Raw genomic sequence first — 16,341 nt, forward strand, 5'->3', positions numbered from 1 at the left:
TTAATCTGATGGAAGCAAATGGGTGTTTTTGCACTTCCAAGGACTACATAGATGACAATGTGTCTTGAAACCTAATTGGTTGGGAGGGGGAGAGAATAACCATTTAAAAATGAGTCAACAATATAAGTATTTTGAGCCAATCATTTCCTGTGGGTTCCTGAATGCTGAAAAACATCTGCTACAAATACATTACATTTTTTTCCCTTCAAATGGTTTTTGACCACCAGAGTGACTACTCTACCTCAGAGAAGATAACAATTTTAAATACAAAAATATATAATATATCGTGACATGCAGATTACAGTTATGCTACTAAAACATTGGTTTTCATACTGTGGTTGAGGGTGCTGCAATGCTCAGGGATTCCACGGCAGATGAGCAGGAATCCATGGTAGATACTGATGTGGAAAGGGTTCCATGGTCTGAAGGCAAGCAAGTTTTTCTTTCAAGTCTTCATACCCATCCTGGGCAGTATAATTCTTACTTAACAAAGATGCTACACAACACTTTCTGGAATGATACAGACTTGTATTGTGGTGGAGAGAAGGGGAGTTTGATCCTCAGAGCAGGCACTGAAAATGCCCTTCTGCTGTTTGACCAACACATTTGTAATGGAAAACAGAAGGTCTGGAGTAAACAATTGCGATGGAAATCAAGTAGGAGAAAATAAACAGCTTCACAGAAGCCAGTGAGACTTCTAATACAAGTACATACCGCAGACTTATGAGATCTTCCTGTAGTCTGTATATTCCTATGAAGTATGTGTTTTTAAGCACTATAGGTCAGTGCTTGACTGTGTATGATAGGAGTGCATGTTCAAACCAAATTCTATAAAACGGCCATGAAGTATGCAGAGGTCACATTGTTTCATGCCTTATGAATCTAAACCAGCTCCTTAAATTGTGCTGATCTGCTCGGCAACAGGCAGCCAGTGGAGACTTGGAATATTGTTCTTCTCTGCTCCAAGTGACCCCTCCACCCACCATGAGGTGGGGTCACTGAATTCCACACCAGCTGCAGCTGTTGAATAGTCTTCAAAGGCAACCACACAGAGTTCACAGCACACAGGCATTAAGGAAGATTGTTAGGTTTGATTCTCGTTCTCATTTAAAGTTTTGTCTTTTTTGGCAGGGCACTGTGAGTTTGATAATATTTTTCGAACTGCTCTTCTCTATTGAAAGAAGGCTTTTTAAAAAACAATAAAAGATTGAGCCACAGCTATTATTTTGAAGTAGGAGAAAATATGTAGATTTTTTTAAAAAAATGTGGTGGAACGTTGCTATCCTATCTGTGCATCTGAAAATTCTCCAGGGAAAGAATGCTTCTAAGAAAGAAAGAAAAAAAGATGACTGCCTTTTAATAAAAGAAATCTAAAACTGGCTATTGTCACAGCTCTAATATTTACACAGGCTGCTCTGGCAAGTTTTAAAAACTGGGCTCCACTATAAAACCTAAAAATGTCCTGGACACAAAGTTGTTTACATATAATATGAGAAGATATAAAGTTACAGGGCTGGGGATTGGAAGAGATTCTAAAACCATCCTCCGTGTGCTGACGTCACATGGAAACCAGCTGTTGGGATGATGCTAAACGGAACCGTTCTTCAGTTTGCAAAAAGTTGCAAAGTTGATCTAATAGAGTTCCAAGAGCTCTCCTGGTTGAGAAGCTGCTTATTTTTCCTTTCTTTGAACAATTTCAGTATTTTCAGAACTGGAAGACTTTCACTGCTTTCACTACTACTTCACATTTGGACTGAAATACTTCTGAAAGGTTTTTTTCCTCTATAAAAGGTAAGGTTTTTCTCCTACTTTAAACCTCATTGTTGTTTTATACTCATTTTTAGACTATGAGAATTTTAAAAAACATAAAGTGAGAAGGGGCTATAGCATTGTGTCCAACAGCTTATTTTGACATCTGTCTAGTTTTTCCTCTTGATGTGAATGTAGGTCAGTAATCATCTTACTAAGAAATGGATTATTTAAGGAAAGGCTGGGTGCACTTTTTGATAGAGGGAGTGTTTTTTTTATTTAATCATTTGGCTCTTGATTTTCACAGCCCGAGTCTTGGATGTGTGTGTTCAAGTGCACAGTAGCTGGCTGCAGTTGTGATCAAAAGTAACTGTTTTGTAGCATGTACCTAACTATCTGGCACAGCTGAACGGCTGCGTTGCTGAGAAATCAAAAGAGGGCTCTCCCGGAGAGCTGACTTGTGCAACCACTTTTGTTCATCTCCGTTAAAACATAACACCTCCTTGGCTGATGTCACCATCTGTTATTTTTAGCTGCTGCCGTCCGTGCCCCAGAAGGGTATTTATTTCAAACTATTTGGACTTGTATGTGTGTTTGTATGCAGAGAGAGTGGGATAGAAGGAAAGTATAATGCTATACGGTTTTGCTTTCTTTTTTTAAAAAAAGAAAAACTTGTTTGCTTGACATAGGAAACAACCAGTGGTGCAGATGTCATTGATTGTTGGCATACAGTTTACTGCTGTATCGAGCTACTGACCTTGTCTAGGACATGTCGAAAAGGATGGACGCCCTGTGGAAAACAAAAGCTGTGTCACACACTGCATGTTAGCTATTTCTTTTAAAAGGAAAAGGCTTCCTATTTACATGGAGAATGAGCTTTGATGTAAATTATCTGCCATGATTCTTCAACCAAGCCTTTATTTTTATTTTCCCCTGACCGTATGGGTACAGATAATACAGGAAAGGGAAATTTAATTCTGCTCTCCCAGGGAAGAAAGGATCATCTGAGGAGAATAAGAGATGGAGCTAAAGGACAGTCCCCTAAGGAATTTATCCACCATAATACCAGCTTGAGAATTTGGTACAAAATTAAACAGTGATCCAGTTTTCCACATGTAAATGTCATGCTTGAGTGTCAGTATCAATGGGAGAAATTAGCAAGAAAATGTGGCAGATCCATAAGCAGCAATGGGAGCAAGTGAAGAGAACAAGAATGAAAAGGGAATATATATATATATATATATAAATGGGGCAGTGTCAAGCATTGTGTGAGGAGGCCTCCTCTTACTCTCCACCCTCCTGCAGTTCCCCAACCCTCCAAAACAGTTTGGAGGGGGGTGCATATGAGGCTGCAGGGGGAGGGAGAGGAAGGAGGAGTTTTGTTGTGCAAGTGGAAGTCTGTTCTGCTAGCAGATGGGCACAGTTGGATATCACCCAAGATGTTGCTGGGTTGGGCCATCTGGATGTGTTTCACTAAGTTGCCCTTCAAGGACAGTGACTACTTTGCTCAAGCCTTCTAGTACTACAACGTGATTAATTTGCAAAAAAAAAATATGCTTCATAGCTTTTATTGCTGTTACCTTCACAGTAACCCTGCAAGTAGGGTAACTTTTGTTCCCGTTTTACAGAGGACAAGCTGGAGGTCACAAAGTGAATTGCCACGGAATGAATCTCAACTAGAAGAGGGACTTGGGTCCAGGCTTTCTGAGTCCAAGGCAATTCTCTAACAAGGGGTCCATCTGACATGTGCTAATCTGCTGAGAGTGCTTGGGGCAAAGCAGGACCTGTCATAGGGCAAAAGTTTGAGTTATGTGACCTCCAGCTCCTTCCAACCATCCCATTCTATGTTACATGTAATGCAATGACTCCCGTGGTGCTCTTCCAGAGCTTGATTGCATTTGGATGGTCTCCAGTGTGGTTTCAGAAATGTAGTTTGGTGGGAAACAGATTGTACACTGCAAGGATTGCTTTAAGCAACCAAGAAATAATTGCAGAAATGCTTTGTGCTCCTTTGTTTTAAATCTACTGAGCTTCACTGCAAAAGCATGCATTGCAAGGGCACAATCAATACACATTAAGGTAAAATGCATTATATTTGTGCTTGTCCTGTAATGCATCTATATCTTAATGCTGCTCAAGATCATTGCTTTTTCACATTGCCTTATTTTATTGCTTTGCACCGGAACCTGCAGATTGACCAGTCTTCATACAGTTGAAGTCAGAGTAATAAAAGTCTTGTAATTCATCTGAATAGGTCTGCTCAGAGGTAACTGTAGCACCCCTCCAAATACTGTGCAGCTTCATTTTGTTAGAAAATCAAACCTAGTGATTTTACATTATTGTAAACTTTTAAAAATATTGAAATGGCTGCACAAGCTCTATTTCAAATGACATTTAGACTGCAAACGAGCTCTCAGGGCAGTGGAAACTTTATGTAAGAATTTGTTTTTGAGCAACAGTCATTGCAGCCCCTGGCAGTCAGCTAGAACTTTGGCCTAAGAAATCGTGGAAGCTTTATCTGCTGACTGTTTCCTAGTTGAAGCCAAGACCTTTGCTTAAACAATCAGTCCCTCTTGGCCGCTCCTCATTTTTTTATTAAGAATATTGTGTTGTATTTGAACAGCTCAGTTACCAGCAGTGACCCTCGTTTGTAATAAAACTGCCCTGAATTTTTTCTTGGCAGGTATAAACACAAAAGAATTTACTGGATCCGGAGTCAGCTTTGGAAAGTGAAGCAAAGAGAGGAGAAAAGAGCGAGCCCTTTGGAGCTTCAGAGTCCTGTGAAATGTCTGGGTGAGATCCAGAAAAAGAAGGGCTTAAATGTTTCATCACGCAGGTGAGAGACACTCAGTAGCATACATATGATTTTGAAGAGGAATGATAAGGAATTTGTCATCCCTTCTCACGCTGCAAATACATACTTGTCTATGGCTACTTTCCTTCCCCAAGAAATATATTATTTATTTATTGGTTTCATTTATAGATCACTCATCATGTTGACGTAACTCCTGGGTGGTTTCCAACTTATAAAAATATGAAACTAAGATGTAGGCAGCAAAACACCAATCAAAAATATACTTATTTGTCACTGAGGTAGCAAGCCTGCATCTAGGTTGTGTTGCTTAGGAATATAAGGAGAGCACAAGGGTCATCTAGTCCAACCCCCTGCAGTGCAGAAAACTCAGGAGGGCAAAGGAGGCCATCGCCCATTCTTTGGGAATTGACAGATGTTTCCTTCTGGTAGCTCTAGATATTGTTTGTGGCTGCCAAGCAAGACTGCTTTCCATAGTCTTGAGGGGGTGAGAAAATTTCCCTAAGCAACTTCCTTGACTTCTTGGCTTATACAGTGAAGGGCACAATGGGTGGGGTGAAAGGGGTGCTCCCTAAGCCCCAAACCACATTGTGAAAAGAACTCGATCTCATCTATGATTTGCACACATATAGAGTCTGCTCAGAAGGACTACAAAATGCACATAGGCCATGCAGGGACAGTGCATGTCATCCCAACCCTATAAATCTGTTGTACAAACAAACCATGTTGCATGAGCAGGGCTTTGGTGAAACGTCATTCAAAGAAATGTAGGGAGGAATTGAATGTGGTGCTGTGGCAATTGTTCTGTCAGTGCAAGCATTTTAGCTTGGCAGGCAAAACATTTTCCCTGCGCGTTGTTCTGGGGATCCCCCCCCCCCCCCGAACCAATTGGGGGGGCACAGGAGAAGGAGAAAGGGAGAAGCACTGTTGTGCTAGCACAAATTATTGTGTGGGATTCTGTTAGTGGACTTGTTAATTGAATCCAGCTTATATAATAGTTTTTTGTATTTGGGGTTGGGACATCAGAAATATACAGTAGCATTTTTTTTTAGCCCCCATAAGGAAGGCCTAAAATTTTATTATGGTCATCTTTCTCCAGCCTTGACAATGTTGGTTTGAATTAAGAAAATAAAATCATAGTATGATTCTAAGCATGAAGAGCATCCGTATTGTGGGATGGAGATAGGTAGACTACAGGGAAGCAGTAGACCACTGACCAATAATCACCTAGTGACTGTTGGTTGCTGGGATATTGGTCTGCTCCTGCAAGCTGTCTCTTATATTCTTAAGCAGTAATGAATACTCAAAAACACTTAAGATGGATGAGCTCTGCACAGTTAATATACGTGGTTGACTGTGGGGATTCTTGTGAAGCAAAAGTATAGATTCTGCAGGACTGAAGTCAACCTACCATTGTTGTATAGATTGCCCCTCAGTGTGTCTGTGTGTGTGTATTTGTTTATTGGGAAGAGCAGGTGGAGAGACTGACTGCATCAGTTCCAAATCATCTTCATTAGCAAACTTACTATCTTTAGATTCTTGGCTGCCTTGTCAACAGAGTGTGAGATAGTAGGACATGGACTGTGTCTTGGTCATTCCAGGCCTAGCAAGGTTGGAGGGTTTTGATTTCCACTGCCAGGCACCAGGGAGAACAGAGGTTGCTCAGCATTACCTTGCAAGACTGAGTATCACAATCCTGGACAGCTGCTCACATTTGAATGTGTACTTTTTATTTTAATGAAAATAAAATTTAATTTAATTTCTTAATTTAGACAAATAGCAGATCTTTTGGTGATCATGCCACACATCTCTTTTTGCATAGGTTTAAAATTTATTTTTATTTTGTAAAAATATGTTTAAAAGATAAAGACAAAGAAACTACTTTTCCAAATACAACATTGCAAATGCAAAAATGTAATACTTAAATAAGTCAATCAATTGTGCTTGTGTTCTGATAGACCAAATGCTTAATTTTATGGCATTGCTAATCTATAGACATGTATTTCTGTCTGGATTATTTTTCTTCCAACATAATGTATGTTTTCCAGAAAGTTAATCAGAGTCATTCATAAAGTTAATCAGAGCTTTAGTGCTGAACCATATCTTAATAATAGTAAGTAGTTTACCCATCATAACATTCCATATCTTTCTGCACCATGCTTCTATGATAAGCATTTTTGCACCTGCTAAGAAATTACTTACCAAGATCCTGTGCCTGCTTTTAATTAAATTGTGCAAATCATGTAAATACTCTGCCTGGCATATATAGATTATGCAGCTCCTGTTTCATCTTTGAAACATCTTCCAAGAACCTTGTACGGTTTTGCAAAACCGTTAGAAATATTTAAAAAATCAACAAGTTCAGCATTGCATTTTTAGTAGTCTTGTGAATATAAAATACCACTGGAGTAAACTAAAAATAAAAAGGCAGTTTCTGCATATGTTGAGATTACAGGAGCTGTCATGCACTTGCTCTTTCTACACAGATTTTGAATTTCCTCCATTTCCATTTTGCCAGAGATTAAGAGCAGAATCCAAACTCACACCCACCCTTCCTGCCAGCTGCCATAGTGGATGACCAAGCCCAATTCTTGCAGCAGTCCAATTCCATTGTGTGATGACAGTGAGATTGGCTTGGAATCCAGTGGGTCCCAGGCCAGCTGAGTCCTCCCCTTGGAAGGCCCTGTTTCAGAGCTTTCTCTGGTCTCCACTAGTGAAAAATCCACCTGTGTATTGCTTGTTCAGCAGGAGGCCAGCTCAGGCAGGACAACTGAGCAGATTGCCCTGTTGTTGTGTTGTATGTATTTTAAAGCAAGAGGTATAGAATCATACTCTGCAACCAACCTTTAATGCAGATTGTTTGATTTCCCTGTTTCTTTGCTCTTCTCCTTTGCACTTGACCCAAAAGCTGGAGCCAGAGGCAAGTAAGGCTTGCCGTTCCGTAACTCCCACACATTCCAGGAAAGTCTTAGAAGAGATAAGAGGTGCACGGACATTTCTCTGTTCGGTCACTGCAGCTATGGACCTACGGACACAACTGGAGAGCACAACTGAGAGGAACTGGAATAAAGAGAAGATGGAGCTTCTGGAGCGCTTTGACAATGAAAGGAAGGAGTGGGAATGCCAGTGGAAGGTCATGCAGAAGAAAATAGAAGAGGTATTTTGGGGTTCTTTTCCATGTCAGCAACTAACATGATGATACTGTGTTAAGCAAAGTCCCAAAACTTAAAAAGATGCTTTCACCAAAGAATCCATAGGGTTGGAATGAATCAGCCATTGTGTCTATGCCACTGTTCAGAAGCAGGGGGGGGGGGGGGAGTTCTTCAGGCACCACTTATTCTATAAACATTGAAGCATGATGCCTTTTGGGACATTGCTGTAGAAAGCATGCTAATGCTAACATGCTATTGATGCCAGAAATGGTGTTGGAAGAATTTGCACTGTGCTTTTAAAACTAAAGGGGTCATGAGCATACCCTTGTATTATGGAACAGCAATCCGTGCAAAAAAAGATGCCAGGTAGCAAGCTGCGGCCCTGCAAGTGCTGTTGGACAACAATTTCCATCATGCCTGGTCATGAAGTCCAACATACTCTGGGGTGCCACAGACTGTCCACCCCAAATCTAGGTGTGCTTTTTTAGACATTGCTTTCTGAGATTAATGTTGACCAATCTTGTTTATTAGCATGCAAAGGAATGTCTTGAATTTGGAATCCAGGGACACGAGAGCAGGACACATTTATTCTGGCTCAGCCCTGCTATATTTATTGATGGCATTCAGTAGCAAGAGAGTACAATAAACAACATACCGCAGGCTAGACACAAACTGTATTTATACACCCTTCACTCATTCGTTCTCTGCCAGTCTTCGCACAGTTCTAACCCATGGGACGAGTTTAGTATAATTATTGCTGATGCTCCCTTGAGTTGCCATTTTAGCAGTGTATTTTGTTTACCAGGACATAGAATCTATTCCTGCTGGTGATTCTGTGTCTGCTTTGTTGGTTTTCCACATTCACACTATGTGTCTGCATTGATTCATCTGCCTGGCGGTTCGCAGCTGAGGTGGCTGATACACCCCACTAGATCTCTGCCATTTTGTGCCTTCAGAGTGAAGTGTAGCTGTTTAACAAGCTCCTCTTAGTCGTATTCCTTGTAATGATGATGCCATTGCTTTGCCCATCAGATCTTTCGTGTCTCCATGGAAGAGCATCACCATTCCATATTATAGTTGTTGCCTTGCTAATTCTGTAAACTGATTTGAGATGAAAAGGTAGAATTTGAAGAGGGAGCTGAAATTGATATCTGTGCAGAGGCAAAATGCAGAAGAGCCATCAGTTGTTATATCTGTCTGTTCCCCTTGGAAAGGAAGCCTAACAGGCTGTTGTGCAATCTGTGCCTATGTTGGTAGAGGTCACAGCTGAACTCATGCTTCCCATAGCAGTTGGTCAGGAATCCTTAGGGATACTGCTTCCAAGTTTGAGAATGAATGGAAGAGCAGCTAGAACCATGCTGGATGAGTCCAAAGATCCATCTATTATTATATTATTTATTAAATTTATATACCACCTTTCATCCAAGGATTTCAGGTCAATTTACAATATAAAAACACAAAGCAACATAACATAGCAACAAACCAAAACAATAACCACACACACATACGGTCGAGTCCTGTGCTCACAGTAGATAACCTGGTGCCAATTGGAAGCCCACCAATAGGATCTGAGTGGCTCTTCTGCTCTGCTTCTCATATCATATGCCTTCTCTACATAGTCTTGTGCCAATTATCACGCCCTATTGTGGTGCACCATGTATTCGGTTTGGTTTGGATGTCCAAGAGTTGGCCCAGCTGGGAGATGCTTCATTTGAGAGTTAGTGTGGTACAATGGGAATCTTTTCAGACCTTGTTCCAGTATGCAGCAGCATGTGCTTTATGTTTGAAACCAACACCATTTTTGGAAAAGAAATGATGCTGTAGCAAAAAAAAGTTCCAGATATTCCAGCCCACCGAGGAATCCAGACCTTGGAGTCTGATGACACAAGCTCAACATGAAAACAGATATCACCCTTTGTTCATCAAACTGGTAAGATCACTGTGGTCTAATAGGAGGCTTTTTGTTTCCTTTCCAGCTTTACCAGGAGGTAAAATTAAGGCGTGAGAGCAATATGAATGCCTCTGAGACTAAGGCCATTCATAGCAAGGCACAGACACGGCCCATACATTCCCCCTCTTCAGTTTGGAGTGACACACCAGGACTGAACTCTTGCTCAGCAGACAAAGAGAGTTTTCTCGGCAAGGCAGAAAAGGAGAGCAAAGATGCAAAAAACAAGGGAAGAAACCATGCTTTTGCAAATGATACTCTGGCCTTTGAGAGTTACAAGGAATCTGAAGATTGCCCAGGCTTGAAAACAACCAAGAATTACACACAGGATCTCAATATTGTGAGTAAACCAGTAATGGGTATTTCAATTAGGGAAAATGAAGGTAGCTCAGAGGCTTCAACCTCTTACATGTCAACACTTTTTCATAAGTGGCTGTTTAACGGATGGACTTGATGTGTTCAGCTCATCTGAGTCTATTCCGAGTCCACTAGAAGGTGACAAGATCAGATCAGCTTGTCCTGAGCTGAACTGAATATGTGTGATAACATGCTAACTACAGATCTAAGAAAATGAATGTCACGCTGCCCTCTGTCCCCAAAATATATCTCCTGGGTGCTGAGGGTTCCGGAACTTGTCAGTCAAGCCATGTAGACTCTTCTGTTTGCTGTTTTTTGTTTAAAATATTTGATAGCATAGCCTTTTTGCTGCAGTTTGTGGTCTGATTTAGACATAACACTGATTTGCTGGGAACTGTTGCTTGTAAGTGGGATGTCAACCTCAAAAATAAGTGCCCTCTGCGATTCCTCCTTTCCCATGTGGTACAGTTTTTCCTGGTTATTCCTTTTCTTGGTTTGCCATTACATATCAATTCAAGTCACGATTAGCATAAAAACAGATTCCTTCATACCTGTGATTTCCAGAAATTACAATTACAATTTCCCATTTGTAGGAGGACCTTGGCTGATGACCAAGTCTTGGGGAGAGGGGAAGATGCTTTGGAAAGGGAAGGAGGAGGAAGTGAGGCAAGGCTGTGGCCTATTCATAAGGCTAGCTCCTGATTTGGTAAACCATGGTGTACAGGGTTTTTGCTTTATTTATTTGCCTTTTTACAAAAAGTACTCAAGGTGGCTTGCAGCAGAATAAAACATCAAAATCACAGACATAACAACACAATAATGTAAATAGCAGATAGGAAAAGTTATGGCTCTACCAGGTCTGTATCTTTTGTGATGTGGCCCTTCTTTATTTAACTCTGAAATAGAAAACATAGGCTACAGCTGTGTTTACAGCCGTTCTAGAAATTTGATAAGAACCTGATCACACTAAAAGATTGCTATTTGCATTTCTAGGCTCTTAAAGAACTTGCCAAAGTAAGCGAAGACTTGTGCAGCTACCAAGAGGAAATCCGCAAGAAGTCCAACCACAAAAGGTATCACTACATTAGATGTTCTTACTTGGGCACATTGGAGACACAGGGCCACATGCAAACAACTGGGAAACGTTGAATGAGAGCTGGAGAAATGTTCACAATACTTTAGTCTTTAATCGGGGTGGAGGCTCTGTGGCCCTCCAAATGTTGGACTCCAGCTCCCATCAGCCCCAGCCAGCATGGTCAAGGATGATGAGACCTGTAGTTCAGCCTCATCTGGGCAGGGAAGGCACAGGTCGCCCATCATCACTTTAAGTGTCCTTGGGGAGAGAGAGAGAGAAATTTCTAGCCTCTTCTACTTGTAATAAAATTGCTTTACCTTAAATCCAGTTGAAAGCTATGCCCACATCACATATTAGATCTGGTTGTGAAAGAAACAGCAGCCTGAGGCTCCTGTTAAAATCCTCCCCTCATCTGAGGCAGCTGAGCAGTGAAACCACACTTTAATCCTTTCAAGGGACTTGCTCCCCAAAGTTCTTCCTCCGACATTAAAAACATTATAAAAAGAATGGCATGCTTTATAGGCTGTCCCCCAGCTTTAGTTGCCCGTGGAGCTCAAAGGTGAAAGACACATTGGTCTTACCTCTTTCGGCCTGAGGCAGTGAAAGTTAGTCACACTTGAGTGCCTTGGATAGCTGTGACTAACCTAAGTTCTCGTTTGGGCACAGGATTTGATTCACAGGGAAGTAGGAAGTGCTTCTGTAATCCAACAAGTGTTGTTGCTATCTGATTAAAGTTCCTTTTCTCTCCAAGGAACGGCTTGTCAAAAATATATACAAACATCGCTCAGGTTAGCCAGTTCTTCTGGGGGATGCTGGTGGGCCCCTAGGATAGTTCTCTTAAGGGATCAAAGATGAGATTACAAGAACCTTAGGCAATGATGTGTTTTGTTATGTTGTGCTGCTGATTTGGTACCCTGGCATGTTGAAAAGAAAGAGATTTCAAGATATTTGCTGTGTAGAATGATCACACTCCTCATGGGCTTCATAAAGATGTGGGCCTATTGATATAGGTAGGTAGGTAGGTAGGTAGGTAGGTAGGTAGGTAGGTAGGTAAACAAACAAACAAACAGAACATGGACTGAGTCCCCACTTCAAGTCCAACATTGACATTCTGTTGCTGGACTGATGTGTGTAATGGAGAGAATAGTTAAATCACTGCTGATTAATATAAAATATTTTTCTTACATTTGTAGAAAGAAGTTGTTTCCTTTCCTGGGAGAATCTGCCGAAACTGAAAATGCACTGATCACGCAAGAGATGAACCATGTGCGTAACCATGACCCACAAAGAGTTTCAATTGCATCTGATACAGAAGAGCAAAACAACAAGAAGAACTTGATGGGCATTAGCAGGTGTTCAAAGGAGATGCCATCGAGCGCTCTTGCTGGAGTTGAGAAAACAGGCTTTTTTCCCTGGCAGAAAAGAGAAGCCCCTCCTGTGCCTCCAAGAAGCACTTCCCGGCACTTGGCCAGCTCTCTCGCACAGGTTTCTGAAGCATTAGCAAAAGAAACAGGGCACAAAAGCAGTTGCGAGACCCAGGAGGACCAGGAAGAAAGTGCATTGACTCGCCTGCCTTTTGCAAAGCAATGTGATGCTCCAATGCCACTGACAAATGAATGGAAATCTGTTAGTGGGCCTGCTATGGCTACCACGGTACCCACTGAGAAAAGGGATCAGTCCCTTGAATGCAAGCTGCCTGCAGGATTTTCTCATAACACTTGGTCTCATGATGCAAGTAAGGTTGGGAATAGTCCGAAAAAGGACTCTGCCTCACATTCTGTCCAGAAGAGCTGTTCTGACGGAAATATGGTGCCCCAGAAACAACAGCATCCTATATCGCAAAGCAGTGTGCATTATAGCAGTGACTTATATGCCCCTGTGTGCAACACCCTGGGTGATTCTGGCTATGGAACTGGAAAGACTCAACGAAATGAAACGCTGGAGGCAAAAATTGACGAGTTCAACAGAACAGTGTTTCACACAGATAAAGGCCACAAGTGTGTGGAACGGAACCCAGTGGTGCCAGTGCTGTCTGGAGACCCCAAACCCCGCCCCATAGTTCAGGACAGTGTGACCAGCAGGGCGCAAAAGGAAGAGCCAGCCTGTGCTCTGAATTCCAGGCTCTCTTCAAGAATGGACGAGAAAGCCTCCAAGCCCAGCAAAAATGTCAAAGCCACAGGGCAGCAGAGGCAGCTCAATGGACTCCTAAGTGGTTACCAGCATATGCTCCATGAACACGACTGGAAGCCAAGCAATTTGTCTGGCCGCCCGCGATCCGCAGACTCCAGATCCAACTATGGGGTCGTCGAGAAGCTTCTGAAGAACTATGAAAAGTCAACCGCTGCATGGAACTCAAAGCTCCACAAAGAGCGCTGGCTGCCGCCCAGTTCGGAATTGGCGGGTGGCAGCTGCGAGAAATTGGGCCACTATTTTGAAATGCTCCAGACAGATCAAGGGAAGCAGGAGCAGCCGAAGAATTCAACCCGACACGTTGGGCTTTATGCCAAGCATGGCAAAGAGAAGCAGAAATTTCCCGAGGTATGCCTTTAAAATGAAAGTTGACCCATTTGTCACATTTTGACCCTACTCTTCCTTGAAGAAGCTTGAGGTGGCACGTGTTGTCCAATATGGCCTTCCTTGAGTTTCTTAGTCCCTGGGCCTCTTGCACCCACACAACAGTGCTGTGAGGTAGGCTAGCCTGAGGGAGTGACCAGCCCAAGTCGCTTAGTAACCTTCAGAGATGAGTGGGATGGGTGGGTTGGTTCCTTAACAAATCAAATATCGGATGCAGCATACACAGCTCTCTCAGGGTTCCATTTGCATTTTACACCATCTGTTATAGGAGAAATTTTAGACAGACCTCTCAAGGATGATTTATTACAATTCCCAATTTGACGCTGCCAGAAAGTGCTTCCCAATTGCTGCATGCTCAGTCCATTGTGGAACAGACTGTGTGAATTAGGAACAATGGTCTGCAGAGTGGGTTTTCCATCTGCTCATTGGAGCCCTGAGCCCATAAGACATCACAGAATTAGTGCAAGGATATGATAATAACTCGTTGATGTAAAAGGATTCAAAAGGCATGAAAAATAATAGAAAATAAATGTACAAGCAAGGTGGATTGGCATTCATCATCTAATCAAATGTCTTTAAATATTACATGTTGAAAGCCAGAAATGATCGCTGGCTGGAGTAAGGTTGAATTGATTGTAAAGTTCCTGTAAAAATAGTCCCAAAATTGGCCAAAGCGGGGAAGAATATACGTTTCGTGCAACCCACAGATTGTGCATTTTCATCCCTGTTCCTGATATTCCATTGATTTTACTGGAACCATGCTAACATTTCATTTTATTATTCATTGCTTGTCTTCCTTAAAATATTTATAGGCTGCCCTTCTGAGCAAAACTCCTCCAGGGTCTAAAGACCTTGATGCACATAAAGAGAACAAAGAGGAGAAGCTTGCCGTGTTCCTTTAAGAGTCTGCCTTTGTTTTAATAATTCTTCAGCAAGAAAATATCTTAGCCATTCATTTTGTAACAGCAGTTAGACAACACGGTCCTGGTAAAGGAGAAGTAATTTTATTATGCTGTTACCAGTTCCTTGCCATCAATTTCCTTTTGAGCCATGCCATTAGGCTTCTGGGAATACAATACAATACAGAAGCAATTTTGCTGTTTTATCCCAAGAACCAGGAAACAAAAAGGATTGAAAATGGAAGCAACAGCAGCCTCAGCGGTGGCTGAGGGTGTCCATGTGTGAAGACAGTGGCATCCTCCCAGGATACTACTGCACTCATCAGGATGGGGGTGGTGGGAGGCTAGATGGTGAAACTGGGGAGTCTTTGGCATAGTGTGACACCTCATCCCTGTTTCAATTAGCACAATGGCTCATGATGGATAACTCAATCATTACAGAGTCATGGGTTTGAGCCCCACATTGGGCAAAAGATTCCTGCATTGCAGGGTGATTTTACTAGATGACCGTCTGGACCCTTCCAGCTCTACAATTCTATGGTTCTATGAGTGCCTATTGCCACTGAGGGGACGCCACTGCTTCTGCCTGCCCCGCCCCCACAAGCTGCCACTGAGCGGATAGCCACATTGGCCACAGGAAGAAGGCAAAGAGTAGGGCAGAAACTAGACATTGCATGCAAGATGGTATCCCAGATGTCCTTGTTTAGCTTGGAAAGTTGCTTGAAAGGTGCTTAGGGGTGGAGAAGCAACTGCGTCAGGACAAGATTGAGCATATCCCTCCCTACTTTCCCACTCCAAAAGTCCTTTTCTAAAAACAGCTTTTCAAATTTAAAAAGGGGGAATTGTAAGTAGTGTACTGTGGAAGAGCTGTAGCAGTTGTCAGAAACCACAGGCAGGGAGAGTGCTCTTGTGGCTGCAGGTTTTTCACAGGCATCTGGTTGACCGTTGTTGGCATGATCCTGCAGGTTCTTCTTCCATTCTTATGTTCTCAGGGCGGCTGCTTTGCATGGAGAAAGCTCCAGGTTTAACCCCCGGCATCTCCAGGCAGGGCAACTGACAGTCATGGTAGACAATACTGAGGTAGATGGTCTAATAGTATGAGGCAGCTTCCTATGCTCCTGTCTACTTCAGAGCATTCATAGACATGCTCACAGCATTGACCATGGCCTCACTGGCGGAGGAAGAGGGGGGAGGGGAGCGCACTGCCCCCAGCACCACGATCCCAGTGGGGTGCCATCACGGCTGCCCTCCCTCCGTGCTGGGCGTCACGCCTTCAGGCAGCGTGCCACGCCCCTGCGACACGTGCCATCCCCCAGGCAGCATGCCATGCCCCCGGGACACGTGCCAGCCATGCCCCCACCTGCTCTCCACCCCCGGTGCCGGAGCATGAAGTTCCGCCACTGCATGGCCTGAAGCCTGAGCCATTACTGTATGATTTCCCAAGATTCATCTATTAACACCCCCCTTGCTAAATTAGGGAAAGGTGGTGGCAGAGAAACATTTCAGGGAGTCTTCTAGGCTCTGCCATGTTCTGAAAGGCATCATTGGGAGTGCAATGGTCCCCAGAAGCCCTACTGATTGAAAATGAACACATCAGGTTACTTTCAGATAAGTCACCAGATGTGCTCCAAAGTCATCACAATTAAATTTGTGACTGCGGAATAGGAAGTTGGGCACAGAGTCTGCCCACCCATAATTCTGTGCCTAGCCACAGCTGTCCCTGCAAGACAGTGGGCATCTGGTTGCATCACACAGTCAGTTTCCCATCAACATGC

General features: G+C 42.8%; 1 protein-coding gene across 1 annotated transcript; it reads left to right on the top strand.

Annotated features, from left to right (window-relative positions):
• Positions 1 to 2,690: 2,690 nt before the first annotated feature.
• Positions 2,691 to 14,569, top strand: KIAA0408 (the record flags this gene model as incomplete). The annotated part of the gene is made up of 7 exons (XM_083432338.1): positions 2,691 to 2,830; positions 4,433 to 4,585; positions 7,523 to 7,718; positions 9,690 to 10,001; positions 11,012 to 11,091; positions 12,287 to 13,631; positions 14,480 to 14,569. 7 exons carry the CDS (start codon positions 2,691 to 2,693, stop codon positions 14,567 to 14,569), a joined length of 2,316 nt encoding a protein of 771 aa, XP_083288464.1.
• Positions 14,570 to 16,341: the final 1,772 nt, after the last annotated feature.

Source organism: Podarcis tiliguerta (genome assembly GCF_965153285.1).
Source record: "Podarcis tiliguerta genome assembly, chromosome: 3".
Classification (NCBI taxonomy): Eukaryota; Metazoa; Chordata; class Lepidosauria; order Squamata; family Lacertidae; genus Podarcis; species Podarcis tiliguerta.